We start from the raw sequence: 27,900 nt of genomic DNA on the forward strand, positions 1-27,900 counted from the left end.
TAAAACGCAAGATTCCTAAACTATGCTTTTATCATTATTATTCTTTAAAGATATCAATGTCTGTACCTGAAAGTCCTCTATAAGTTCTGGGAAGAACTGTTCATAGATTTTCAGATCTTCCACTGATCGCCCCAGTTCCTGCTTTGGTTTCAGTTTGTTGATATCAGTCTCTATGTCATCATTCTATAGGGGAGGAAGTGAACTTTCATTACTAAAAGATTTGTGGGATACATGATACAATTTCCAGTTTAAGGTTACTGAGAATGTCTAGTATTTTCTTCATACTGCAAATAAGGTTCTTTTGCACCTCAAGAGAAAACACACAAAAGCTCTTATTGACTGGCAAGCTGATACTGGAATGGATCCCAAAAGAAGGAATCTTCCTCCGTTCAACCCATTGAAATGATTTTACAACAAGATGCTAACATACTGGTTAATGCCCTGATTTGTTGGAAGTGTTGTGATGTATTGTGAGGAAAAATATACACAGATAATGATCAAATGAAGAGAAGAGAAGCTTCCTTTGTCAAACAGTATGGGGATGGTTGGAGACGGGGGGCTAATATGCACAATGATGTTGGGTTGTGGCTTCCATGTATATATCACTACCCCCTATCCACACACTGAGAGTGCAGACAAATGGCTCAACGCGCATTTTCAAAATGCTTTGCTTGAAACAAGACAATGCAACACCTGTCCCTTCCCCGACTGTTTTTACAATTAATTCACAAGCATATTTATGATTTGAAAAACAAGCATATTTATGATTTGATGCACACACAAGCAATTTTTCTGAAAGCTAATGAAAATAATTGCACAATATCTGAGTTCCACTAACCTTAAAATCTATGTCATCTTCATTATCATTTTCAATCTCAGACTCTGTTTCGGCGTCATCATTGTCATCACTTTCATCTACTACGTCATCCACTGTGATATAAAATGCTCTATAAGTAGGGCAGATGTACGTTTTCTACAACATGTACATCCCAGAAAAGAAATGATGCATGTGAAACTTTTCACTCTCCAACTGAAACCTAATACTACTTATGAAATTAAATGAGACCACATGCTGCATTTGTAATTACACAGATTCTCAATGTTACAGAAACAAATCTGTTACACATAAGAGGACATGAACAATGTAAGGCAGAACAGCTAAGGCTATCCAAGCTATCGAAAGCTGTTCTCTGTATCATCCAGAGAGTAGAAAGAAATCTGGTAGTTTTTGCCCTTCTGAGGCACTCCAGCATCCTTGAATAAGGCACCTCAAGTAGAAGCCCAGGGGAGTACAGAATAGAATGATGGCTTATGTAACTGTTCCTATACAGGAATATTTAAATATGAACAAATTCGGCAGTTTTACAGCAAGGCCTTTTAAGGGTGGAATTACATTTATCTTGACAAAAGCATGCTCCAAAACCTGCATTGGTTGTGAGTCCTGGAAGACCTGCTCCCTGCCTTGCAGGCCTTTTTCCACCTGGACTGGGAGGGAGGGGCCCTGACTGACTCCAGCTACAAAAGCTGAGGCTGCTAACCAGACTCTTGGGCTGGGGTAATGCTTCAGGGAGTGTGTTGCAGGCGGTGGTGGTGGTTGTTGTTGTTACTTATTTATTCTTTTGGTATCTTTATGTTGGACTCGATGGCCCTTGTGGTCTCTTCCAACTCTATGATTCTATGATTCTATGTTTAGTGAAAATTGTTCAATTTGGTTGTGTACATTTTGATGTGTTTTATTTATTGTTTAGGACTGCATTTGTTATATTTGTAATTATGTAAATGTTTTTCAGGTTATAAGCCACCTTGAACATAGTTTGAACTAGGGAAAGGTGGCATACAAAGAAAATTATGTATGTGTGCATGCATGCATGCAATGCAGATTCAGGAAAAGTTGTATTTGTGAGAAAAATAGCCTGTGGGCTTAACCCATTCCATGCCCACCATTTCTACCAAAGTGTATGTCTTCAATTCATGAATGGCAGCACAACTTTTTATTTTAGATACACTTCAAGAAGACCGTACACATGGCTGTACACTAGACCATATCCCCAATGCACCCATTCATTGTCAACTTCAAACCTTAAGTGGATGAAGTGTGAAAGTACTTTCACTTCTGAGATACACAAGCAAATTATAATTTTAATGTTTTGAATGCTGGATTAATAAAATTAACAGCACACACTCATTCTTTTAGATCTGTCAGGCTTGTTATACATTCTAAAGATTTCAAAAGGCAACAAACTTTGTTGCAGAATTTATCTTTGTGTTTTTGATTTGACTTAAAATGAAAACGGAGGTGTCACATTTTGGTCTCCTATTTATGAGGCATAAATTTCAATCATCTAAATATATAATCTTTTCTTTAAAAGGGGGATATAAGGTTGTTGGTTTTTTTTTAAAAAAAAAACACATTCTGCATTGAACTGTGTAGTATTATGACTTCAATAGTAGGCTGCTAGAACAACCAGATAATTGTAAGCTTCTGTGTCTATGTTTTTCCCTAATTCTCATAGGAAAGCAGATATACACAAGACCATGATGTTTCAAAATTAAGCATACCTTCAGGAGGCAAACTATACAGCTGATACACTGGACCATTAACAGGGATGACAGGTAGTTGGAAATGGAAAGCACTTTTAATGGTTGGCAGTGGAAGACGGTTTTTAGGATAACATTTTCTCATGATTAGACTGGATGTGTTGACCAGTGGATCAAGCGTCCTTACCGCAAGGCATTCCTAGTACAATAAACAAGCATTATAAAACAAAGCACTGCATGTCAAATAATTTCACTGTTTGTGCACTATAGTTCTACTGTGGTAAAATGCTAGGAATAGGAACTCTTGAAGAAATCTCTTCATTTTATGATGGAATATTTGTCTTGATTATGTATTGTCATTATTAATACAGTGGTGCCTCGCAAGACGAAAAGAATCCGTTCCGCGATTCTCTTCGTCTAGCGAAGCAAGCCCATTGACAGCTTAGCGGATTAGCGCTATTAGCAGTCTAGCGGCTTTTAGCGATCAGCTGTTAAGCGGCTTATCAGCGGATCAGCTGTTAAGTGGCTTAGCGGCTTAGGAAAAGGGGGGAAGTGGGGGGGGAACCGCGGGAACTCGCAAGATTTTTTCGTCTTGCGAAGCAACCCCATTGGGAAATTCGTTTTGCGAAGCGCCTCCAAAATGGAAAACCCTTTCGTCTAGCGGGTTTTCCGTCTTGCGAGGCGTTCGTCTTGCAGGGCACCACTGTATACACATACCTTCAAATGATCTAAGCCAGGCATGGCCAAGCTTGGCCCTCCAGATGTTTTGGGACTACAATTCCCATCATCCCTGGCCACTGGTCCTGTTAGCTAGGGATGATGGGAGTTGTAGTCCCAAAACATCTGGAGGGCCAGGTTTAGCCATGCCTGATCTAAGCAGTTCACATAGACAATATACAGAATACAATAAAAGACAGTTACAGATACAAATCACAAACTTAAGTATATAATAGAGTAAACTTAGAATGGAGATAAAATGCAGTCTAATCAAAGCCTGAGAAAAAAAGAAAGTTTTCAGTAAGTGTTGGAAAAATATATAAATTTGGTGCCTGTGCAACACATACAGGGTTAGAGCTCCAAAGAATAGGAACTACCAACCCAAATTTCAGTGACACATAACTGCTAACTGGAAACTGCTAACTGCCACATAACCGTGGGGCTTGGAGTTATCAGTAAAAATTGTAGCATAACTCTAGTGAAATGAACATCATTCATGAACTACTGCTCAAGTTCAAAGGGCGCCATAGCCCAAGGAAGTTGGGAAAGAACAAGGTAAATCTCATGTCCTCCTGATACAAGGTAGAGATGCTGGAATCACTGAAGCACAACTGTTAATGGAATTAAAATCAAAGTTCAAGCAGCAAGGAAGTTTTTCCACTAGAGCATAACATCCCAAGTGGGATGTTCAAGAATGACTGCAGTTTACCAACATATTGCAAAATGTTGCAAAGGACATATGTTCAGTCTTGGTTCAAATGCTTCTGCAAAAAGTCTATGATCAAATTCCTGATTACGTACATTAACCAACTTCAAGTAGGTCAAGTACCCAACAATGTACACAATCCAATTTCAAGACAAATGGCCTTGCATAACTGTAAAAACTAGAACGTCATAATTCAGTTTGGAACAAATCAATAGCAGCACAGGTGTAGAATCTGCTCCCAAGAAGATTGAGGGAAGAACTGGCATAACATTCAGCAGACTTTTGCATTTCATTTTGCTGCTGCATTTGCAGTAGATAGAGGTGGGCTGGTTCAGCCTTAGCACCAAGAACACTGCAGACATTGATGCTATCATACTACAGTGGTGCCTTGCAAGACGAAATTAATCCGTTCCGCGAGTCTCTTCGTCTTGCGGTTTTTCGACTTGCGAAGCACCCTTTTTAGCGGCTTAGCGGATTAGCACTATTAGCGGCTTAGCGGCTATTAGCGGCTTAGAAAAGGGGGGGAAAGGAAAAAAAACTCGCAAGAACTCGCCCGATGTTTCGTCTTGCGAAGCAAGCCCATAGGGAAATTCGTCTTGCGAAGCACCTCAAAAGACGGAAAACTCTTTCGTCTAGCGAGTTTTTCGTCTTGCAAGGCATTAGTCTTGCGGGGCACCACTGTACTTTTAAGTAGTCGTACTTTGGATCTCAAAAGCCTTGGCTCCTGAACAAACTGGCTCCCAAAAGATCAAAACCTGGAAGTGAGTGTTCCAGTTTTCGAACATTCTTTTGGAAGCCAAACATCCAATGGGGCTTCTGTGGCTTCCAATTGGCCGCAGGACCCTTCTGAGGCCAATCAGAAGCCACGCTTTGGAAGTCAAATGGACTTCCAGAACGGATTCCGTTCGACTTTTAAGGTACAATACATTGAAATCGTTTTTTTGTCTCCAATTGGTTTAAATCTCAATCTGAGTCTCCCTCAAAAACTATCTGAAGTTCCGCACTAACCCTTTCTAAGATACAATTCTTTAAAAATAGCTTTTAAAGATTTTTTTTAGTGTACCTTCTCTATGTGTACTTCTTCCCTTTCTTAAAATCCACCACCCCTCTTTTTTTGAGCATGATTCCTTGATAGTGATAATAAAGATTCATAGAGGACTAAACAGATTAATACAGAACAGGGATATCAATTGTTAAGAGATGAGGTGATTGGGTAATGAACTGTCAAGTACAGATTAATTTAAATTTATAATGTCAAAAGTAGTGGATGAGATTGAATGCATTTCCTGTGAGGTATGATGATTCTTCAGTTGATGAAGAATAGCAATAATACAACTTTTACGATTTTACCCACGTATTGGGACATGCACACAGGCAACTTTGTATTATCATCTTAATGGTACATATAAATGCGCTTCGCTGTGCATTCAGAGCAATATAAGCTTTTTAAACACTTACTTGTGAAGTGTTGTACAGAATTTTCATCCCATTGACATCAATGAATGCTTTTCTTCCCAACTTGATGTTCGTAATGCTCTTTATAGACTGCAAGATGCCCTTGCGGATCAACATGTGTCTATGCCGACTATCATGGCGATGCCAGTCGACGTAAATTGTCAAGAGCATTTGGACATAGCCTCTGTCTACGGCTTTCCTTGCATTTGTTTCTTGGAGGGGGGAAAAATCAAGAGATCTCAAGAAACTATAAGCAGTTACAACATGCCAAAATGTACCAAAATATGTAAATCTTTTTTCAAAGTCTTTTAGGATAAAATACATTTAGAAATGCACACACCAAGATTATCTTGTAATAAAATATGCACTTAAATATTTCCTCCCCTATATGCTTTTAAAAAAAATCTTTGCTGATCGCTGTGATTATAGGATGGAATGGACGTATGAACATATGCAAAATTGGCACAGACAAGAAATAGACTTATCTGCCGATACCAAGCAATAGTCATGAAGAGTTATTACATACAGAAGTCAGTGTGGGGTGGCTATCAGAGTACTAGACTTAGATTGGGGACACTTGAATCAAATCCCCATTTAGGTTATTAAACTCGCTGTGCCCTAGGATCATCTAACGTTCTTTCATCCCAACCTCACAGTGTTGAAAAATTAAAATGGAAGGCCAGGGTGAATGTATACATTTCTGAACAAACTGCAGAAAGTTTAGGAAACAAACTGCAATTTTTAATAACCCCCAATCAATAAAAATAGATATTGGAAGCAATTCCAAATAGCATGACGAGTACTGCAAAACAGAGATTAATCCAAAGTGTGCCTAACAGATGTATGCATTTTCTGCATATTTTGTTCTATTCCCTCATCAGAACAGCTCACCGATATAATAATCACGGAATTGCTGAGTCTTTCAATGCACAATACTGGCTACTAAGCTGCAATCTTTAAAATGTCTATTTTCAGTTTTACCTGTGTAAACACAGGGTGATTGCCAGCAAAACTTATTTTAATCTGCTCACATTCCATATCTTCTGAAATATTAAGGCACACACTTACTTGATTTTAGCAATGCAGCAAGGGTGTCTAAAGCAACTCTGCGAATATAAATATAGACAAACACAAAACAGACAAACTATTAGATTTAGGTAACATTCCTTTTTTTAAAATAATATTTATTAGAGTTTCAAACAAATCACAAAAATAAAAAATAACAAAACAAAAAAGAATAAAAAAATAGAAAATACAAAATACAAAGAAGTAAAACCAATTAAAAACAAGTCAATCCTTCCATGTCTTTCACCGTTTCATCCCGAGTATTCCATTTCAACAGCAAGTTGTACATCCTTGATAATATCTTAGTTTTGGGGGTCCAACAGTTCTGTTTCCAATTTTGATTTTTCCACCTGGAAGCCATTTTTCTTGTCCAAATTGTAAGCCTCCCTTATTTGAAAATAATGAAGCCAATCTCGCACTTTGTCTTTTAGTTTCTCAAAGCTCTGCAATTTCAATTTGTCTCCTTCTTGTTCCAAAATCTCCCAATATTTTGGCCATTTGGCCTCCATGTTGAGCTTTTTCTGGGCCTTCGCTTCCATCGGTGATAGCCACCTTGGGGTTTTATTTTCAAATAAGTCTTTGTATCTTGTCCAGACATTGAAGATTTAGGTAACATTCCTGATCACTGATAAGCATCCTACCTCTGCATGTGACTGCAATTCTAAACATGATCAAGTGTTGAAAATGAATTTTAATTTGTTTTATATTCCATAAGTTTGGTTTACCTGCAACAGCAAGTATCTTGGGGGCAGTGTGAGTTGAATGGCTAATATGCACAAGAACCGGGCACAGAGCACATTTATACTCACCGTGTTTTCCCAGCTGCCACGCCTCCCCACCTTGCCCCCCTCCAACACAAAAATTCAGCACAGCGGAAGTTTTTTAAAGCTTAGTTAGCGCATGGGAGGACAGGGCAGAGGAGAGGAAGCCACAGACAGGGTGGGGAGGGCCCAAGTCATTTCCCACCTGTGGGCTAAAAGTTCTCTACCCGTGTTGAAATAACTTAGGCAATCTCATTAAATGGGCACAAGACGTAGGTCACAACATTATGATGGGAGATTGGGTTAAATTATGGAAAACTGACTTAAAATTTACAGATTGTTCCCTATTGAAGGAGAACTACATGAAGATGATGTACAGATGGTATACAACACCAGTGCAGTTAGGGGAAATGTACAAAACTAGTTCAAATATATGGTGGAAGTGTAAGGAAAAGGAGGGAACATTTTATCATATGTGGTGGGAGTGTAAGGTAATTAAAAAATTTTGGGAAATGATATACAATGAATTGAAGAAAATGTTCTGGTTGCACAAGGATGGAAGACTGAAGAAACCCCAACTAAAGAATCATGGCAAGAAAAATTGATGGACTATGCAGAAGTGGCAAAACTGACAAATAAGCTACGGGACAAGGATAACTGTGACTTTAAGGATGAATGGGAACCTTTCACAAAGTTTCTGAAGACGCAACAAAGTGAACTGGACTCCTTGGCAGGTTTTGAATAAACATCCACAATTTTTTTTTACTGATAATAATCAGCTAAACAGTTTGAGGATCTATACAACTTTGGAACATGTAGAAAATAGCAATATTAGAGAAACCAAAGACTGGAACTGAGGGAAGTCGAGAGGTGGGGTGGGGGTGGGTTTGGGGGGGAGGAAAAATGGGGGGGGGAGAATAAGGATATGTTTTTGGATAATATGTCTTGTTATAACTTTGAATAGAAAAAACAAACAAAAAAACCAATAAACAATTAAGTATCAAATACCACCCAATCTTCATTGGTTAATAAAATTCAGAAGCAATGGGGGAAAAAGAAAAAAAAGAAAAAACTTAGGTAATCTCATGGACATCAGTGGGCCTTAATTCAAAACACATGTGCAAATGATCAGGCGGCATGTCTTTTGGGTACGTAATTAAGAATTCAGATGTTAAATATAGATTGTCTGGTGCATTTATGTTATCATCAATTCATTCTTCCTTAGTTCTGTGAATGTATCAGGTGCTGGTTCTTGCTAGAAGGAGCTTGTGGTGGGAGGAAACCCAAACCCCTGTAAGGCACACAGAACAAGTCACATGGTTCTCTGGATTGTGGCCTATGAAAGCAGTAGATAGGCTATTTCAGTATATTAAGTCTCAAGGACAAATACTTGAAAACAGAGATGAATCGATTCAATTGTTTTCCAAGACTCGTTTAGCATAATTACTTCAACTGACCCATACAAATCACATTCTCCTCCGCACCACAACCGCTGGGTTTTATTTATCTATTGTTTGTACTTACATCCCACTCTTCACCAAATGACCCCAAGGTGGGTTACAAAAAGTATCACAATTAAATCAGGAGCAATTTACATTAAAGTTGTAAAACAAAACTACAAAACGAACAAATGTCAAAGTTAACAAAACAGCAGCACAAAACAGCAATGTTGTGTTAAAATAAATACGGTCCACAATATTAATATATATATATATATATTCAGATTTTCTACTCACTTCATAAGACTGGTGTTCTTTTTGCTAAAAGGGCCTATTATCTTAAATATCAATTCCACGAGTCCATTCCTGCCCAAGGATACAGCATTTACAGCTGAAATTTTATAAAAAAAAGTTACACCAAAGTGCAAAGTTATAGATATAAATGCTTACACTTGAAGCAAGGCAAATATAACCAAAACACCATCTTACCTATTTATATTTCACTAACTTAGCATAAAAATCCCAAAACTAAGCATTCAACTTGCAATTCTGTATGCACATGTCTAGTGAAGTTTCAGGATAACTAAATGCTACTTACCGTATTTTTCGCTCTATAGGACGCACTTTTTCCCCTCCAAAAATGAAGGGGGAATGTGTGTGCGTCCTATGGAGCGAATGCAGGCTTTCGCTCTCCAGGCTTCAGGAAGCTATCCGCAAGCCTTCGGAGCGGGGCGGGAGTTCCCTCCAGGCTCAGAAGGCTTGCAGATAGCAGGCAGCAGCCCGAATCCCGGGGAGCGCAGAGTTGTGCACCCCAGGCTTTGGGCAGCTATCCGCAAACCTTCAGAGCCCGACGGGATAGCAGCAAGCTCCGGGAGCGAAGGCGAGGTTGCACGCAACCTTCCCCCACCCCAGCCCCGCAGCTAAAAAGCGATGGATCCCGCTGGCTGTCTTGGCTTCTTTGCTCTTTGGGACTGGGGGGGGGGGGGATATTTTTTTTTCTTTATTTCCCCCCCCCAAAAAAAAACTAAGTGCACCCTATAGAGCAAAAAATACGGTATATGTATAAACTCTAATGCAGAATATCTGCTATTACACTGGAATATTAACTATGTTTTGCAGATATGCGCCTGTTGACTATTGTTTCCAGAGCACCTGCACCTATCAGAACCTATGCCTTGGTTTTTGAACATTTTGAAACTTTTTTTCACAGCTTCAGCATTTCTGGAAATTTTACTATGCTGAGACACAATTCTTGCTTAATTGTGATTAAGGCACTGGGCCAAAAGAATCCTAATTCTAAGCCCCTCTCCACCTGTTACTGAATTCCCCTTGTCCTTAACCATTCTTGAGGGTTATGTTGGTAGTAAATTAATAATGGCTAATGCTAGTGCAAGTTTGCAGGCAAATCTTCAAGGGAATCCTGGCTATCATTAAGTATGATTAATGTTAGCAATTAAACATTTAACTAAGGTGGAGGCTGTATATAAAATTGAATTCAATGGGGCAAAAGTACACATGTGCAGAACTGAACTTTACGGCTGGCAAAATCTTTCTCCCTCTACCCACTAAAATTGCTAGATCTACATACCTCCTCAGCAAGATTCCATGCTCAGGAGTTAGAAAGCCAACATACAGATTTTTATAAGAAAAAAGAATGCCTACTAGCTTTCAGCACTAATGTAAATGGGAGATGAAGGTCCTTTGATCTTTCATATTAAACATCTTTGAAAACTGAGATACACTGAGAGAAGAACGTCACGGTACTTACAATTAGTTGAGTAGACTCGTAAAACTTGTAGACAAGGCAATATTAACCTTTGATTCTGCAAGTTCTGTTTCACTAGGTTAAGAGTTATATTTAAAGCACCATTAACTCTGGCTTTTACTCCAAATTTTTTATCTGGAAATTCAAAAGGAATAGCAGCAATATTAGAAGCCATGAAAACTATAATTTGGGGTGGGGGTTAGCTGGCCACAGCTTTTTAGATTAAAAAACGGCAGTTCTTATTTTCTTATTTATAAAATTTCCTAGCTTTCCACCATAAGATCCTGGGTAGGTTACAATGAGCTTAGTAAAGACATGCATCTTCATCACATAGCAGAAGCTGAATAATGATGGTGGTAGACTCACCTCAGTGGAGAGGGAGGGTCCACAATTTAGGGGCTGCCACAGAGAAATCCCTCTCCTCAGCCACCATTTCCTGCAATTTTTGGGGTGGTGGAACTACTACAAGATATTTGGGGGTCTAAGTCAGGGGTCGGCAAAGTTTACGGAGCCTGGGCCGGTCCACTCCCCTAGAGCTCTCTCTGCGGGCCAGATTGCGTGTGTGTTCACAGATGCGTGTGCACATGCATGCGCTATTTCTGGCACCAAGGAGGTGCGGCGGAGGTGTCTGTGTGCCAGTTTAGCGCAGCGCGCGGGGACTTGCCAAGCGGGCGGTAAGGTTCAGAGGCGGCTCGGGGACGGTCTAAATGACCCCCGCGGGCCGGATATGGCCCGTGGGCCTTAGTTTGCCGACCTCTGGTCTAAGTCATACTGGGCTTTAAACACTGATGTGATGACTGAACTGAACCCAGAAACAAACTGGCAACCAATGAGGGAGACTGCAGTGACAGAACCCACAAATCACACAGCACAGGACAATGAATTACCCACAGAAGGTGGAAGAGAAGTTCATGTTAGTCTCTGAACAATATTCACTTGATTTGTTTCCCTTCCAGCCCCGTGCATGGGTTGATCTCAGTAACATAGTTTGGTACCAAGAAGGCCCTACATAGGGCTATTGCTCAGTAGAACAGCCCAAGCTAAGCAGAGGCCCAAGATTCAATTCCTGGCCATGGACTTTTTGGGAAAAGAGACCTGCACAACCTACAGCCAATCTGTGCAAATGATGCAAGAACCAATTTACTAATTCAGGTGCCTCAAGTGGCCCCAGTTTAGCTTTATCTTGCCAAAACTGTTTCCCATATGAATTTGAAAGCCTCCTTCATAGCCATGTAGTTAAATTAGAGTACCTTCAGTTTGTTTTCCCACCTTGCTATCCATTTCCCCCCTTCCATTACACAATCTCGCTGCATACAAACGGTATCACACCTGCAGTAGTCACTGGAAGGAGAGCGAGTTGTTGGCGCCTCCCCACTCAGTTCTACCACTGTTCTTCCAATGGCAGGGTGCAGTTTTGTGGGGAGGGAACTAGGCCCAGTTTGCATTGTGTGTCCAGTCCTGAACACAATAAAGTGAAAAACAAGTGGGAATGTCACTATCTGCTAATCCTTAGTAGAACAGACCTGCAGAAGAAGCAATCACGGCTTTTACTGAACAGTGCCAGTAGCAGAATGAGTTGGTTTTTTGCAGGGGTTCTGAGCCTGGGAAAGCCATCCGACGGCAGTTCCACAAAGACAACATATGCAAGAGGATTTTAGTTAGGTTTGACTTACCTTTTGGGCCAATTTTTGCAAGAAGAGAATGAAGCAGCACCATTAATTCTTCATTTGGAGGGGAATCTTTGCTGACATTCACAAGCAATTGCAGTAAAATCTGTGTCCCTCCTCTAGAAACAAGAACACTTGTTCTTCTGCTACTGCCTAAAAATAGAAGGCGAGCCATTAGCAGCAATGCTAAGGTACTCAGATTTTACTACCAACTCTTACTTTTTAAAAATATAGTCACAAGTATAAGGTCACATGTATAAGGCCGGTCATATATAAAAGGCCACATGAAGTATTTATTCTCTTTATGGCAGAAAACCTTAGCTATGTAAGTGTTTCTAAACTGTCTAAGACGATAACCATTCACATTTATTAGATAAAAGACACTACAAGCCTAGACAGATATTACAAATTTGCAATTCAATATAAAAACACACCTGCTGCCACCAGCTCATTTAGGATGTTCAAGATATTTAGTGTAGTCTGAAGATCTCGGGTATTCTGAAATGAACAGAGTATTTCTTAGTTATCATATTATACCTTTCATGATATATATATATATACAAACATGCATTCTTAAAGCACTGGGATGGAGATCCTAGTGCCCTCACAACTCCCATCTGCTCCACCATTGTGGTCAATGGTCAGGCATTATGGCAGCTAAAGTCTAACAACATCTGGAGGGCCACACATTCCCTTGCTTTGACTTAAAGCTTTAAAAAGTACAAAAATTCCAGAATCAGGACCATGAACATTCAGTAATATTTTAGATCAGGCATCGGCAAACTCCAGCCTTCCAGATGTTTTGGGACTACAATTCCCATCATCCTTTACCACTGGTCCTGTTAGCTATGGATGGTGGGAATTGTAGTCCCAAACATCTGGAGGGCCAGAGTTTGCCTATGCTTGTTTTAGATATAAAAAATGACAGCTCTATCTCTGACATCAATGCCCTACACTAGGTTTTCAAATCACATCTTAACAGTGGCACTGGCCAATTAACCAAAAGTATCAATTCTTTTAAATGCCACTACTTTGGGACACCATCAACTTTGTGTTAAGTTTTGAATCCTTAATTTCAAAAGAATTTGCTATAGCTAAAATCTCTAACATCTACTTTAAAGGAAAGTAACAAACCTCTTCGTCTATCCCAAACATGAAAATCCAGTGAACAGAGTGACTACGCTGACTGAGAAGCAAACTTTAGAAATTCAAACTGTGCAAGAAACTTAAGTCATACCGACCCACTATTTTACCATAAATTAGTTTTTAAAATAAAAATAGTACCTCTAAAGTTGATAGAATAACTTCTATTCCAGTTGAACCTTTTGCAGTCATTTCCTTCCTGATTTTTTCTGAAAGTTAAATACATGTGAGCACTTGATAAACCAGGAAATTAATTTCAAATGTGGGCAACCAGATAGTAGCTGCTGAAAAGCATAAAGTTCAATAGTAAAAAAATGTTTTTAATCCCCAGTGGTGATTACTTTAATTAATAAATAACAATCTACAATGCAAAAATACCAGATGCTTGAAATTATTCCTTTTAACAATGTAATAATTCCTACCTATCTGCATCAACAGAAGAAGACTAATATTAGGAATGAGGTAAAGGTAAAGGTACCCCTGCCCGTACGGGCCAGTTGTGTCCGACCCTAGGGTTGTGCGCCCATCTCACTTAAGAGGCCGGGGGCCAGCGCTGTCCGCAGACACTTCCGGGTCACGTGGCGAGCGTGACAAGCTGCATCTGGTGAACCAGCACAGCACCCAGAAACGCCGTTTACCTTCCCGCTAGTAAGCAGTCCCTATTTATCTACTTGCACCGGAGGTGCTTTTGAACTGCTAGGTTGGCAGGCGCTGGAACCGAGCAACGGGAGCGCACCCCGCCGCGGGGATTCGAACCGCCGACCTGACGATCGGCAAGTCCTAGGCGCTGAGGTTTTACCCACAGCGCCACCCGTGTCCCCTTATTAGGAATGAACCTCATTATAAAAAGGGAACTTTTTAAATACTGAGAACTCAGCTAGACTGGTAAAGAAAAGGCAAGCGTTATATATGTGAGTTACAGATAGGTAGCCGTGTTGGTCTGCCATAGTCAAAACAAAAAAATTCCTTCCAGTAGCACCTTAAAGACCAACTAAGTTAGTTCTTGGTATGAGCTTTCGTGTGCATGCACACTTCTTCAGATACCTGAAGAAGTATCTGAAGAAGAGGTATCTGAAGAAGTGTGCATGCACACAAAAGCTCATACCAAGAACTAACTTAGTTGGTCTTTAAGGTGCTACTGGAAGTTATATATGTGATATAACATTGTGCCACCAGATGGCGATGTGGAGTCCCATTTTTCTCTACTTGTTTTCCCAGTTTAAATTTACAATGTTTTAAACTGAAATGCTTCTTTGACATGTCTACATCCAGCCTGAGCTAAGTGACTACATCTTCTAAGCAAGAAAAAAAGTGTTTTGTTCTATGTATGCAAGCATACTGACTACAGTTTACAATCAGAACATAACAATGTACCATGACATATGGGATGACATACATATATTATATACAGAATATTTTCAAGAGTAAAGTGCATATAAATTTAAAAGCTGATTTCAATGTACAAATATTTACCTTGACTCTGAGCCAGGTGGAGAATTTTTGATGTAACATATCTGGTAGTGTCAGCTTCCACCAAACATTCTGTGTTGATCTTTTCCAGTTGCGACAGCAAACTCAGAATCCGAGAATTGTTTGTTAGACTGGAGCAAATAAAATTATTATTATTATTATTATTATTATTATTATTATTATTATTAGTTACTGTCACTTTTAATATGACAGGCATTTTTCAGAGTGGTATTTTAGGAATGCTTAACATTAGGGTGATGATCCAAAAATTAATAATTAGTTAATTACTCTCAGGTAAGAATGTAGCCTTGGTCTTTGTTTAAGGTTGACACTGTGGAAAAACAGGGTCCTTGTGCCTTTAAGGGCTGTATGTGAAGCAGAAATTGAACAAGTTAAGCCTGTTCACAATTGTTGGGGCAGGGGAGTAGCAATTACTGTTCTCTCTAATTTTCTGTTATGCCATGCCACCCTATCACAGCCATTTGGTGTTATGCTACACCCACTTGGCAGCCAATTTTTGACTGGCACCCACAACACCCTCTCAAAATTTGTGATGCATCCATTGGTCCAAAAAAGTTGCGTGACCCATGTTTTAAAGGTTCCAGCAACTGAAAATAAACCACAAGTCCCAGTTATCCATTGTGACATCACACTCTTAGCCAGGGCTACCATCCTAGAATCCTTTACACCCAGAATTTCTGATGGAAAAACAGGAGAGAAAAATCCTCTCTTTTGCCTTTTGACATTGCTGCTGCTTTCGAAAAGCAGGGGAGGGAGTGCTGATGATGGCATGAAACTTCATCTTCTAAGAATTCCTGAAAGCTCTGGAGAGGAAGGGTAGACATTTGAACACTTGTTTCCGGTTTGGATTCAGGTCCTATTAACACCTTGGTTTCTATTCCAAGCCAGCCTCAGACAGACTTTCACACCATCTCTAGTTGAGACAACAAGAATTTCCCATCTTGGCAGAATTTCAGATCTGATTAGTATCAAAAGGTCCATTAATTAATCCATTATGTAGCCTTAACATAGCCCAAGAGAAGAAATATAAACTGCAAAAAAGTGGAAGTTTATTCAAATAAATTTTAGCTTTATCAGGCAGCCCAGTGATTTACATTGGCTTACACACTGAGCTGCAGGAATGTGATTAAGCAATGTTTTTCATTCTATAATACATTTAATTAAGGATATTTATAACGTAAAATGTTTTCATTTTAAAGGAAAGTAATTCTACTCTCTGCCATGGATCCAGAGGCAGCTGTCTTTTGAAACTCTCAAACTAAAATAGGCCAACTGGATTTCACATCAGGGGCAGACTCAAGTATCTGATGCTAACAATATCACTTAACATCTTGCTTTACCCGATCTGAAATCCAGGAGGTGAGAATACCTCTGTGTTCACCTCTTCCTCTCACCCCACTTCAGGACAAAATTCATTTTGCCTTGTCAGGCTAGGCGTATGTCTCTGTGTCTTTACCAGGAGCCTTTAAGGCAGGGGTGGCTCCCATGCTGCCCCCTCCAGTTGTTGCTGACTCCCAACTCTCACCAGCCCTAGCCAATATTCACTCCTTGGGAATGAGTGAATATAGAGGACCACAGGCTTCCCATCCTTGCTTTAAAGCAAGAAGATACACAAAATCATCCATGGAGACAGGGCTGCACTGGACTAGTTACAAATAGCACTTTAGGTTGGTTGGTTTGAAAGAAGTGTTGATTCTGCATAGATTGAGATAATCATTGCAATGTTCACAGATCAGTTTCAACCCAGGATGGTATTTTTAAGCAATTGAGTTAGTATGAGGTTTGTCATGAATTCTAGACCTATTATTTGAAAACAGATTATTTTATTTACTGGAATGCTCAAATGGCAATACTCCTAACAAGTCCACTGAGTCATCATCAGGGCTCAGAACAGCCATGGATCTCTTACACACTTTTACACACACACCTCAACTTACCTCTAAGCATCTACAGTGTAACACAATCTTTAAGCCATTAATGACGTCCAAAATGTGACTCCACTGGTAAAAGTACACACATTATTTTTGGAGTGATATCGTTATGTAACTTTCCTTTGCCATTGCCTTTCTAGAGTGACAAAATGCTCCTGTTGCATTTAACTGGCACCATAAGCCATTCTGCTTGTCAGCTTACCATACAGCTAGCTTACACAGCAAGTGACAATTTGTTATACACGTTACAATGAAATATGGTTAGCTGCAATAAAACTAAAAGTATATGGCACTAGTTTAATAAATACTGCCACTGCTGGTTTACCAAAGATATGATAAATTACTATTCTTCGCTCAGCAGCTTGAAAACAGTTCAACTGCAGTTAGAAAATGATTCTGTATTTACCACCAAGTTGCTCTAAGACAGAGATCATCAATGTGGTGCCTTCCAGATGTTGTTGGACTCCAACTCTCGCCAAACCCAGCAAGAATTGCCAATGGCCAGGGATAGAGGGAGTCAGAGCCCACCAACATCTGGAGGGTACTGTGCTGGCTATCCCTGCTGACATATGGCTGTATTTCAATCAAATACTTGTAAGATGCCCCAGGAACTTGGTGGAAGTTGGGGTATAAACAAGCTTCATCTAAAATTCACAAAACTATTCTAGTAAGAGGCAGCCACAAAGAGAGGTACCTCCGGTTACAAATGGGATCTGTTTTGGAGGCCCAGCTGTATCCCGAAAATTTCGTAACCGAAGGACTGCTTCTGCGCACACACGAGTGGCAAACCCACTTCCAGGTTTCCTGCATAACCTGGAGGTTACGCAACACGAGGTGCCACTGTACTCCTGCATAGATACTGCAGTAGAACATGCAGCAACACAGAAACTGATACACTGGCACACATTCAAATAACCAAGGGTCAGTGTAGCAGGTAAAAGCTATCTCAAGGTTCCAAGCACTATTACATCACGTCAAAATTGGCAACTTCGCACAACTGGCATAATCCTGATTACAAAATTGTATGTGCTACTTGCACAATTAAAGCCGCCGACCAATCTGGAAGGATGACATCCATATAAAAGTAGATGTGTTTTGGAAAAAAAACCCTCCAAACTATATATAAATACTTATTATTATTATTATTATTATTATTAATCTGAGAGTGGAGTTGAGGTGTTTTAAACAGGCAACCTATTCTGAAAACGGGGTGCAGCTTTGTACATTTAAAGACAAAATATTTTAAAAGTTTAGAGGAAGTAACATTCTCTCTTATTACATCTTTCAGAAAGATTAATCTCTTCCACGTGATATATGGAAGTTTGTTTTGGGACCAACAACTAATAGTATAAGAAATAGGAATTTTCTAGAGAATTACTTTTAGGATACTTAGAGCACCAGCAAAACTTAAGTAACTGGAAACAGATACGCTGTTAGGACTAGTCTTAAAATAAATTGTTATGGAGCTCCCAACTACTCTCAAGGCTGATATGAAAATAAACTGAGCAGCTGGAAGCAAAAATAGATGTTAAGTAAATAGTAAGTATAAATAAATGTTAAATAAATAGTAAGAATGTTTCCCGTGGTATTATCATCATTCCACAGGCTTTTCCACTCACCGGGGATTAGTTCCTACAGGCCAAGGATGAGAAGAGTTGTCAGATCCTACCCACTTCCCAAGTGGTCTAAACATCCTGACTCTGATATGGATCCGAGTGCTGCGCCTCATGTTTGCATTATTTCCGCTAATAATGCCTTTGACCAAGCTACAAACTAAGTGCAACCTACAGCTTAACCATTTCTTACATAGTGACCTTATTCTAGAGTCCAACCCAGACACAATTGCATCGTAGGAAGTTACCATGGAAACCATGTTGTGTCATAAGGCTACAATTCCTCTAAGTTTACACACTCTCAGAGAGTTTTATTGGATTCAATCAAATGATTCTGGAATAAGCATAAGAAATGTTTAAATTTATTTGCAAACAAGTTTCCTTATATGGGGTGAAGAATGGCCCCAACAAAGTACCAATTCCAAAATAACTGGCACTTCAATGGATGACGTATTATATAACTTATATGCAGAGCAGTTCAGATTATTTTAAGCACATGTATCCAATGTTCCGTGTGCTTAGTCCCACTGGCATAATGTAAGCCCCACTTACATTCTTACATATGGCTTGATCAGGCCAACATTTGGTCCAGCACCCTGTTCTCATAGCGGCCAATGAGACACAAGTAGGACCTGAGTACCAGAGCACTCTCCTTTCTAACAGCTGGCTAGTAGCTTTCATTTCCTCTCCTCCCACTGCACATCTGAACCATCTGGAGCTGATTTTGAGGGTGTGCAAGGAGCTTGAGCAGACCGAAGAGGAAGTTCCATTGCACACACAGAAGTCTATTGTGCCAGCAGAGGAGTATCAATTTCCATTGTGTTTATTATATACAACTGAAATCACGACTAACTGCAACTTCTAAGCATATGTTGACTACTAACCCAAACCAGTGATAAGCTCAACAGTGATAAGCACACATGCAAGATAATAGTAAGTGTCAGTTTACAGGATGCCATCACTAATTTCTAACCAGAGGTGTAGTATGTAAAGCAGAAGGGAAAGGAAAGACATGAAAAGAGCAGCCGTCTGCTCATGCAACCCTTGGATCCAATCCAATCTCCTAGTTCACATATCATGGTGAACACTAGTTAATGGTTTATCGCAAATGTTGAGGTAGTTCCCACTGCGATCCCTTTGAGTCTGTAGCCATTGATGGATTGCATCGGAATCTCTATCTTAGTATCTACTCCAAACCAGGGATCATGGTTTGTTTTGCTCAAACAAAAAACAATGGGTTATTGTAAAATTACATGGATAGCATATAAGTACTTGTATAGTTCATTAAAATATCAAAGTGACAATTATATGTACACAATAAAATCTAAATAAAATTTATAATTACAGGTCACCAACTATTACGGAAAATCTTTTTCTTAATCATCTGAATAAGCCTGATAGCTTTGGGTTCATTTACAAGCTATCTTCAAGGAATACAAACCCAGCTATTGAAAAAAAATATCCTGCAAGTAAGATTAAACAACATCTGCATCTCCCCCCAATCCCCTTACCTTTTTTCTGATGCCATTTTTACTTTATTCATCATGTAAAGTTCTTCATATCAATCTGGAAAGCTTAGTTCTTCCACAGCAACATCTCTAATGATCGGCAAAAATGAAAAAAGAAGAAGTGTGTGTAAGTATACTCAAATTCTAGTGTGAGAAACAGGATAATGTTTGAGAAAACACAGCAGAAATAACACCAAGATAGCCAGCAAATAGAGCCTTATAAGGGCTTGGGAACAAAAATGTCAGGGGGAAAATGGAGCTGTAGCCATTGGTTAAGCAAAAAGCAAAGGTGCCTGCTAAAGAGGGTGTAGCAGTGACAAAGATGGCACAGACTGTGGAAAAATACATGGATAAGCAATCAGTGGAAAATATTGCTGGGGAGAGTAATAGGAGACTATTGTACCTCTTGGCAATAGGGAGGTTTTGCCACGCTGAAGTTTTTCACTCATTTCTGGCCCAAAATGGTAAATTGAAAAAACTGCAGCTCCGTACAAAATCCTGAAGAAAATTAGTACTTTCCATTCGGGAAATGCCACATGTAATATTTTCTGACCAGCCCTCATAGAAGCTGCTTGATATTAACATTACCCAATCAAAACAAGGTATCAGCAATTATATATAAGAAGCTATTGGTGCCAAAAGCTTTTCCAAAGTCTAGTAGTTGTTTTCAGATAAACAAATCCAGTTTATTACTGAATGCATACCTGCTTTAAAAGGAAAATGTTTCGCAGAATACCGAATTTTCTATCTTTGTGAGCAGCTTTTTTTTTGTTTGTTTGTTAATAGATGCTAGTATGTTCTCAACTATATTACTAAGTAAATTCAAAATAATTTACTTTGCTGGAATAATATGCTTTGCTTCATAATCACCCCTGTAATTTCTATTCACGAAAGATTTACTTATAATAGGGGTCTCTAAACTGTTATTATTCTTTAAATGATTTCATAACAGACACCAAGTTGTCATTTGCTTGCATTTACCATTACTGGAATCAAGATTTTCATAACAAATTGGAACTAAGAAGGTGCCATCCATGTGTTCCAGCTAACCCTTTTAATGGATAAGCCCCCCTTTTTACTGGAGAAACATTATTTCAACAGTTGTGTATCAGGGAGTTATCAGTTACTCATCTCATTTAGTCCTCAGTTCTACTCCAAAAAGTTCTTAGCTTACTTATATCAGCAAAACTGGAGTTTATAAACTAAAGACAAAATCCACAAAAAAATTATGTCGTGCTGACATAACACAATCCTTCCTCAAGGCAGCCAAGGCCTGGGGAGTTTCAGAAATGCATGGGAACCAGATATTGTGCAATCTGCATGCTCTGCATCTACTGGCTAAAAACCCCGTTCTTTTGCAGGAGGAACTCTCCCAGGTCCTGCAGAGAATGTCCCTTATTTACTCTGATTCTTGATCCTCACAGTCAGACAAATCGCTCTGAAAGCAACTCAGTGCTCTCTGAGGATCATATCCTGGCCAAAAACAAACAGTCTGTGTGTTCCTATGCCCTGTAAATCACTGCCCCATATGAAAGATTCATGACAGGGAAGTCAGCTGATATCAGACATTGCCTGACTCAGATGTATGGTTTCTTGAAAAATAAATGAGCTGTGAACTCAAATGTTTCCCCTTTCCTCACACTTGGCTTCAGAGGAAACTTCCTGGTTTATGAAACCACATGTTTGCCATGACCAACCAAAAACAGAAAATGTGGTTTAACCAACCAGGAAGTTCCTTTGCAGTCAGATGTGCAGGGGGAGGAAGAAGTGTTTAAGCTCCAAAGGTTGTATTGTGGGGTGTTTTTCTTTTTGTGTGTGTGTTTTGTTGTGTCATTTTGAGATAAATGTGGGAAATCAATAAAAAAAATGGAAAAAACAAAGGTTGCTGGATAAGAAATGCTAGATCCATACATGGCACTGTTTGGTAGCCACCCTTTCCAGCTATATTGGCTGGCCACCCTTTCCAGCTATATTTTGATTTTGGCTGTTATATTATAAAACCTATTCATGCTCCATATAAACTACTGTTTTGCTTTTCATAGTATCAAATACCTTAAAGTGCATTTCACTTTTCTTTTCTTAAAGATTTTCTTGATTTACAAGTGCGTGCAATGTCTCTCTCTCGCATTCCCCCCCCCCCCAATGTAACATTTTTACAAATCAGTTTCATTTGTTGAAACCTTAGGAAGAAAATGGGAAAAGAGGCGGAGGGGGGAAGATGGGTGGTGGGGGTTGGGTGGCGATGTTTCTATTTTACTTAATATATGTAGGGTTTGGTGTCAGTGTTGCTTGTGCAGGTTCTCTGCTGTTCACTTGTGTTTCTTTGGTGGTGAGAGAGTAGGCCTCTCTCTCACCTGGAGTGTGTGGCTGTTCATTTGTGGTTGGCTGTGGCTGACTTTGTTTTCATGAGCATTTCCCTTTTCTAAATCATAAACTTCGTTAAGACCTTTCCCCAAATAGACCAACTGTTTTGTGAATGTATAGTATTGACACTTCCACATAGGACGAATAAAATTTAAAACTGAAGGTGAAAACCGGAGATACAACACTCACCTGAATTTACTACAAACAAAAATACCCACTCAACAGATATAATCAAAATTCTGCAGTATAGCTAATATACAGAAAAATACTACAAAACAATTAAGCAGTTCCCACATTCAATCCCCAGCATCTCCAAGTAGGGTAGGGAAATAACCTTGTCAGAAATCCTGGACAGTCACTATCTATCAGTGTGGACAATACTTAGCTATATAAACCAATAGTTTGATTAGATATAAACCAACTTCCTATGCCCCTATAGTTTTGCCTTAGAAAACTCAACAAACTTGCTGTACTAAATGGGACACAGCTGTGGGCAGTCTGATAAAGCCCCATCCACCTTGGGCCTGCTCAGAAAAAGCAAGTCTTAAGTGAGGCACTGGGGGGATGCCTGCCGTTTCCAAAAACTCTTCTTGTGAGACTTTTGTGGGTGAGATGAGTGTTTGTTTGGACCCTGCGTGAGAACCTGGAGGCTGAGAGGGTGTGTCAGAAGGAAAATGAATTGCTATTGATTTAGATAGATACAACTAATGTCTATGTAACTTCTGTAATATTTTAAATTTCTGTTGTGTCAATTTCTTCTACAATTTTTAACATATTAAGCAGCATAGAAATTAAATAATTAATCAAAGGGCCCACAAGACAGACCCATAGGGCCTGACCTGGCTGATTTGAGGAGGAGTGCCATCAAGTATTTGGGCCTTAAGTCATTTAGGGCTTTCAATGTTAAAGTCAACACCATGAATTGGGCCTAGCAGCAATTAGATAGCCAGTGTCTTTCATGAGGATTGATGTTATACTGTTATACGGCAACCAAAATGGTCAAAGGCCTGGAAACGATGCCCTATGAGGAACGGCTAAGGGAGCTGGGCATGTTTAGCCTGGAGAAGAGGAGGTTAAGGGGTGATATGATAGCCATGTTCAAATATATAAAAGGATGTCACATAGAGGAGGGAGAAAGGTTGTTTTCTGCTGCTCCAGAGAAGCGGACACGGAGCAATGGATCCAAACTACAAGAAAGAAGATTCCACCTAAACATTAGGAAGAACTTCCTGACAGTAAGAGCTGTTCGACAGTGGAATTTGCTGCCAAGGAGTGTGGTGGAGTCTCCTTCTTTGGAGGTCTTTAAGCAGAGGCTTGACAACCATATGTCAGGAGTGCTCTGATGGTGTTTCCTGCTTGGCAGGGGGTTGGACTCGATGGCCCTTGTGGTCTCTTCCAACTCTATGATTCTATGATTCTATTCTATGATTCTAGGATTATTTAAATATGAACAAATTCGGCAGTTTTATTCTAGATTCTATGATTCTACGGTGTCTTGTGACACTGCTTACAGTTCTTACATCATTCCCGTTTCTTCTTTCTTTCTCAATTTTGCTTAGTCCAGAATGTCTGTTTTCTGCCTAAACAGGTCCTACAACATTTGCTATATACAAATATCAACACTCACCAATTCTCGGAGACCTTTTATATGTTGTAAGAGTAGCATGGGAGTCATTTTTATATGACATTATTCCATGCTGCTGCTGTTCAACAGCAAACATAGAGAATCAAGCATTAATTCTCACTGGGTAGCCACTGCATGAGAAGAACCCTTGAAATTAAAGGGCTTTAAACATACAGTCAGGATCAAACATTTCAGCAGAATAATGAGATGGAGCCACAAAAAAGCATTTCTACATAGCTGCTATAAGAAATAAAGGGCAAATGGCTCATGGCTCATATAATATAAAGGGATAAATCAGCTAAATCTCTGGCCAAATATAACATGAATTTTCTTTTTACAGCCACTCAGTGCATCAGTCTCACAGCAACATGGAGAAATAAAAAAGCAGCTTTTGACTTCTAGTGTGCTCACAGATGCAAAATGACAGCTTGCTTCTTTCTGCAAACCGAGTGAGGCAAGGATATCTATGAAGACAGTAGATACCTTCCTGGAGACCTTTACATAGATCAAGAACCGTAATCTCAGACAGACACATCCATATACTAGGGTGGAGTGAGCAAGCTGTCTAAGTGATAACCAAATGAAGCACAGTAAGACTCTCAGTTGTGGTTGCCCTGTAACCTTTTGAAAGATCTGCAGCTGACATGTAAAAAACACTATAAGGGAAATTCAGAATTATGAAGAAAAACAAGGTGGCGTAATATCTCAGAGAACACAGTCCATTTGAAAAGGTAATCATCTCTCTAGTTGATTTTGATAGAATAATTTTTAAAATGCTGAACAAATACATTTTGGCTACGGCGAGTTGATGGAAACTAAAATAATCAGAATTCCATAATCAGTTCATTTCAATGCTTGTAAAATTAAACCCGTAACTACAGATGAACAAAACTGCCTATTGCAAACTGCAAACTTGACGCTTTCCCTCTGTTGGGACAAGGGGATGGGCTTAGCCAAGAGCTTAAGAGCTTTGTTAGCAATGCAAACCGTCTTGGGTGGTTGCCAACAAGTGATGCTAAAGGGCATCGGCCTAGTTTGTTGGTGTCCTTTTGCACTGCTTCCAAATCCCAAACGCTCGCAGTAAGAAATAATGAAGGAGGTAAGAGGAAGCTTCTTTTTTTTTCTTCCTGCTCCTCAAAATTACTTTGTGGTAAAAAACATGGAAGGCAATTTCCCCATGTTTCCCCCATTCAAAACACAGTGGGCCCAAGAAACCACATTTTTTGGTGTACCTTGGACCTAGTTCTGTCTTGGTGTTGTTCCTCTCCTACACAACCAATGAGCTGCACAGGAGGCCCATGTGATTTGACAGATAGACTGCACTGCTTTGACTTTACTATGAGCTGTATCTAGCAATGTTCTTCCATTCATAGAAGGCTCTTGGGTCCAGCAGAGGCTTCCATGAACACCAAACTCTGTTCCAGACAGTTGTTGACGGGCCCTTTGGGAAAAGTATAGATGGTGCTACATCAGACTGCAGTAGAAAGGGGAAATTATTAGAAATCTCGTTCCTCTCCCTTCAGTTCAGGGAAATCTCCAATGGATATAAGTGGCTTCTGTGAACAGCAACTTTATGAGTTTAACCATTTTAATAGTATCTGACCTAATTTTAGTTGCACTTGCAATGTAATTTCAAGACTGGCAAAATAAAATACAAGCAAGCAGTGAGTTATTGTTTATAAATACTTTAGAGAACATTAATCAATTCCACTTTAAACATTTTACATTGCAGTTTTGCTACATAAATTCATTTTGAATGTGCGTGCTAAAATCCAAACTTGTTATGAGAAAGTTTTGAAGGTCACACAAATATGGCTTATAGTTGCTCAAAGACAGCATCAGTCTTCCAAATCAATCTTCAAAAGTCACTCAGGTTTGTAACTGCTCAAAATGCAGACCTTCAGCTACACTGAATCTCTCTGCAAACCATGGGCTTCCTGGATCTTTGAGTCACTTCACTCCACCCCATATCATTTGATTAGTCATTTTACCAAGAATCTCAAATCTTGAACTCAACACCATTACGGGTAAAATGATTACGACAACCAATCTTATTATTCTGCTTTAAATTATTTTGTCTCCAGAATACCTCAGAAGTGCCTTCTCCCATACAAGCACTAAGATCAAGCATCCCCAAACTCGGCCCTCCTGATGTTTTGGGACTACAACTCCCATCATCCCTGACCACTGGTCCTGTTATCTAGGGATGATGGGAGTTGTAGTCCCAAAATATCTGGAGGGCTGAGTTTGGGGAGTGCCTGACTAAGTTCTCCAGCTGAAGCCCAGAAGGGCAAGCACTGATTCAAAGTGAAGCTTTTCCAACAGTGACACCTCATTTGTAGAAATTCTCAACTGCGAAACCTACTGGGCTAGATCACGAAGACCTTATGAACCATTTTGTTTCAGGACCTTTGGAAAATAGCATGATGAGACCTGGCTTCTGCTCTCGCTGTATATCAGGGGCTTGATTGATTCGTAGTGAAGGCACAATCTGCAATCAGAGGTTTCTCCTATGGTTCACTAGAGCCACTTTTGTCTCCACCCTTGCCTAGGAACACAGAGATAATGGCCAGCTACACTAGGGGACTCCTGCCAACCTAGCAGTTCGAAAGCACGTCAAAGTGCAAGTAGATAAATAGGTACCGCTCTGGCGGGAAGGTCAACGGCGTTTCCGTGCGCTGCTCTGGTTCGCCAGAAGCGGCTTAGTCATGCTGGCCACATGACCTGGAAGCTGTACGCCGGCTCCCTCGGCCAATAAAGCGAGATGAGCACAGCAACCCCTGAGTCGATCACGACTGGACCTAATACCTTTACCTATTTACACTAGGGGAATGAAAAGCTTGTACACACTTCCCACATCCTTGGCCCAAGCTTCTCATTCTCCAGAATACACACAACCTGCATCAGGTGGAGCGGGAGAAGTGGCTGGGGAGAATGGGAGAACCACACTGGCCTGGTTAACAGGGGTATTACAAGATGTAAGGGCAAGAAGGGGGTTCTATTTTGTTCTATGGGAATTCCCACTACACAGGTGCCCATGCTGCAAGTGGCTCGACCCACCTGTGCCCTACTGACCGGATCCCTTTTTTAAATGCCATTTGCATTAAGATCTTGTTATTACCAGCGCAAACCACCCCTAGAGCTTCTTGTAGAATGGAAAAGCATAGGGGCCGAGCATAATAATAATAATTTATTATTTATACCCCGCCCACCTGGCTGAGTTTCCCCAGCCACTCTGGGCGGCTTAGTGTTAAAAACAAGACAGCATTAAATATTTAAAATATATTTTTAAAAAAAACCATTAAAAACAACAGCTGATGAGGCCACTAACAATAAATCAAAGTTTGTTTACTAGACGAGAGCGCCGCATTGAAACGCAACGGGGCCGATTTCAAAGCTACCCGGGGGGGGGGGCAGCAGCTTTGGGAAAGGAGGAAGGCCCAACTTGGATGACCGTGAAGCCTTTCGTCAAAAGGAGGTTTTAAGGAGAAGAAGCTGCGGGGCCAAACCAGGCAGCCGCCCCCCATCCCCGCGCTGGGCGCCCCTCGCCTCCTTCTCCTCAGAGGGGTCGCCGCGACCTCCGCCCGTTCTTTCCCTCACCTCCTTTCCGGCAAGGGCGGGCGGCGCTCCTCCTCAGCGCCCGGGCCCCCTTCAGCGCAGGGTCGGCGGAGGCTCTTCACGGGCGGGCCACGGAGCGAGGCAGGTGAGCCGCGGCGGGCCGGCTCCGGACAGCGCAGCCGCCGAACGCCGCTCGGAGGAGGAGGAGGAGGAGGGACCTCGGGCCCCGCCCACAGCTCAGGCGGCGGCGGCGGCAGAACCTGTCCGCATCCTGGAGACGTCACCGCGTTCTCCGTCCCCACCCCGTGCGCGTGCACGACTGCCGCCGCGCGCTCTCTGCCTCCTTAGTTCTCCTGCGCGCTTGCATTTCTTCAAGATCAATAAAAACCCTCTAAACGTGTTATTGTCTGCTGTATATTCAAGCTGGTAGCAGCCCACAGCAAAAGGTACAAAGCAATATGGGAAAGGAATAATATTCATATATGACTTATCTCCTTTCAGAACATTGAAAAAAACGGAAAGGCACAACTATATGAGTGCATATGCTGTCAAGGT

General features: G+C 40.4%; 2 protein-coding genes across 6 annotated transcripts in view; both read right to left on the minus strand.

The window, feature by feature from the left end:
• On the minus strand, positions 1-27,683 carry LOC310826761 (cytosolic carboxypeptidase 1-like). 4 transcript variants are annotated; one of them, XM_083702065.1, is made up of 13 exons: positions 27,388-27,683; positions 19,803-19,889; positions 14,730-14,857; positions 13,398-13,465; positions 12,548-12,611; positions 12,120-12,266; positions 10,450-10,581; positions 8,979-9,072; positions 6,485-6,522; positions 5,420-5,628; positions 2,560-2,737; positions 839-930; positions 1-183 (listed from the first exon to the last, which is right to left on the minus strand). In XM_083702065.1, exons 2-13 carry the CDS (start codon positions 19,835-19,837, stop codon positions 16-18), a joined length of 1,353 nt encoding a protein of 450 aa, XP_083558191.1. In that variant the 5' UTR covers positions 19,838-19,889; positions 27,388-27,683; the 3' UTR covers positions 1-15. The 4 variants fall into 4 exon arrangements, 3 of the variants coding, with proteins under 3 accessions (XP_083558191.1, XP_083558190.1, XP_083558192.1); XR_014555976.1 differs by having other exon boundaries at positions 67-183; positions 839-973; positions 27,388-27,542; XM_083702064.1 differs by lacking the exons at positions 19,803-19,889; positions 27,388-27,683 and adding an exon at positions 18,298-18,501.
• The window catches only part of AGTPBP1 (ATP/GTP binding carboxypeptidase 1), an 84,307-nt gene that overhangs the window by 49,493 nt on the left and 6,914 nt on the right, over positions 1-27,900 (minus strand). The gene's annotated exons all lie outside the window — the stretch shown is intronic.

This window comes from Podarcis gaigeae (genome assembly GCF_964106915.1).
Source record: "Podarcis gaigeae genome assembly, chromosome: 11".
NCBI classification, from domain to species: Eukaryota; Metazoa; Chordata; class Lepidosauria; order Squamata; family Lacertidae; genus Podarcis; species Podarcis gaigeae.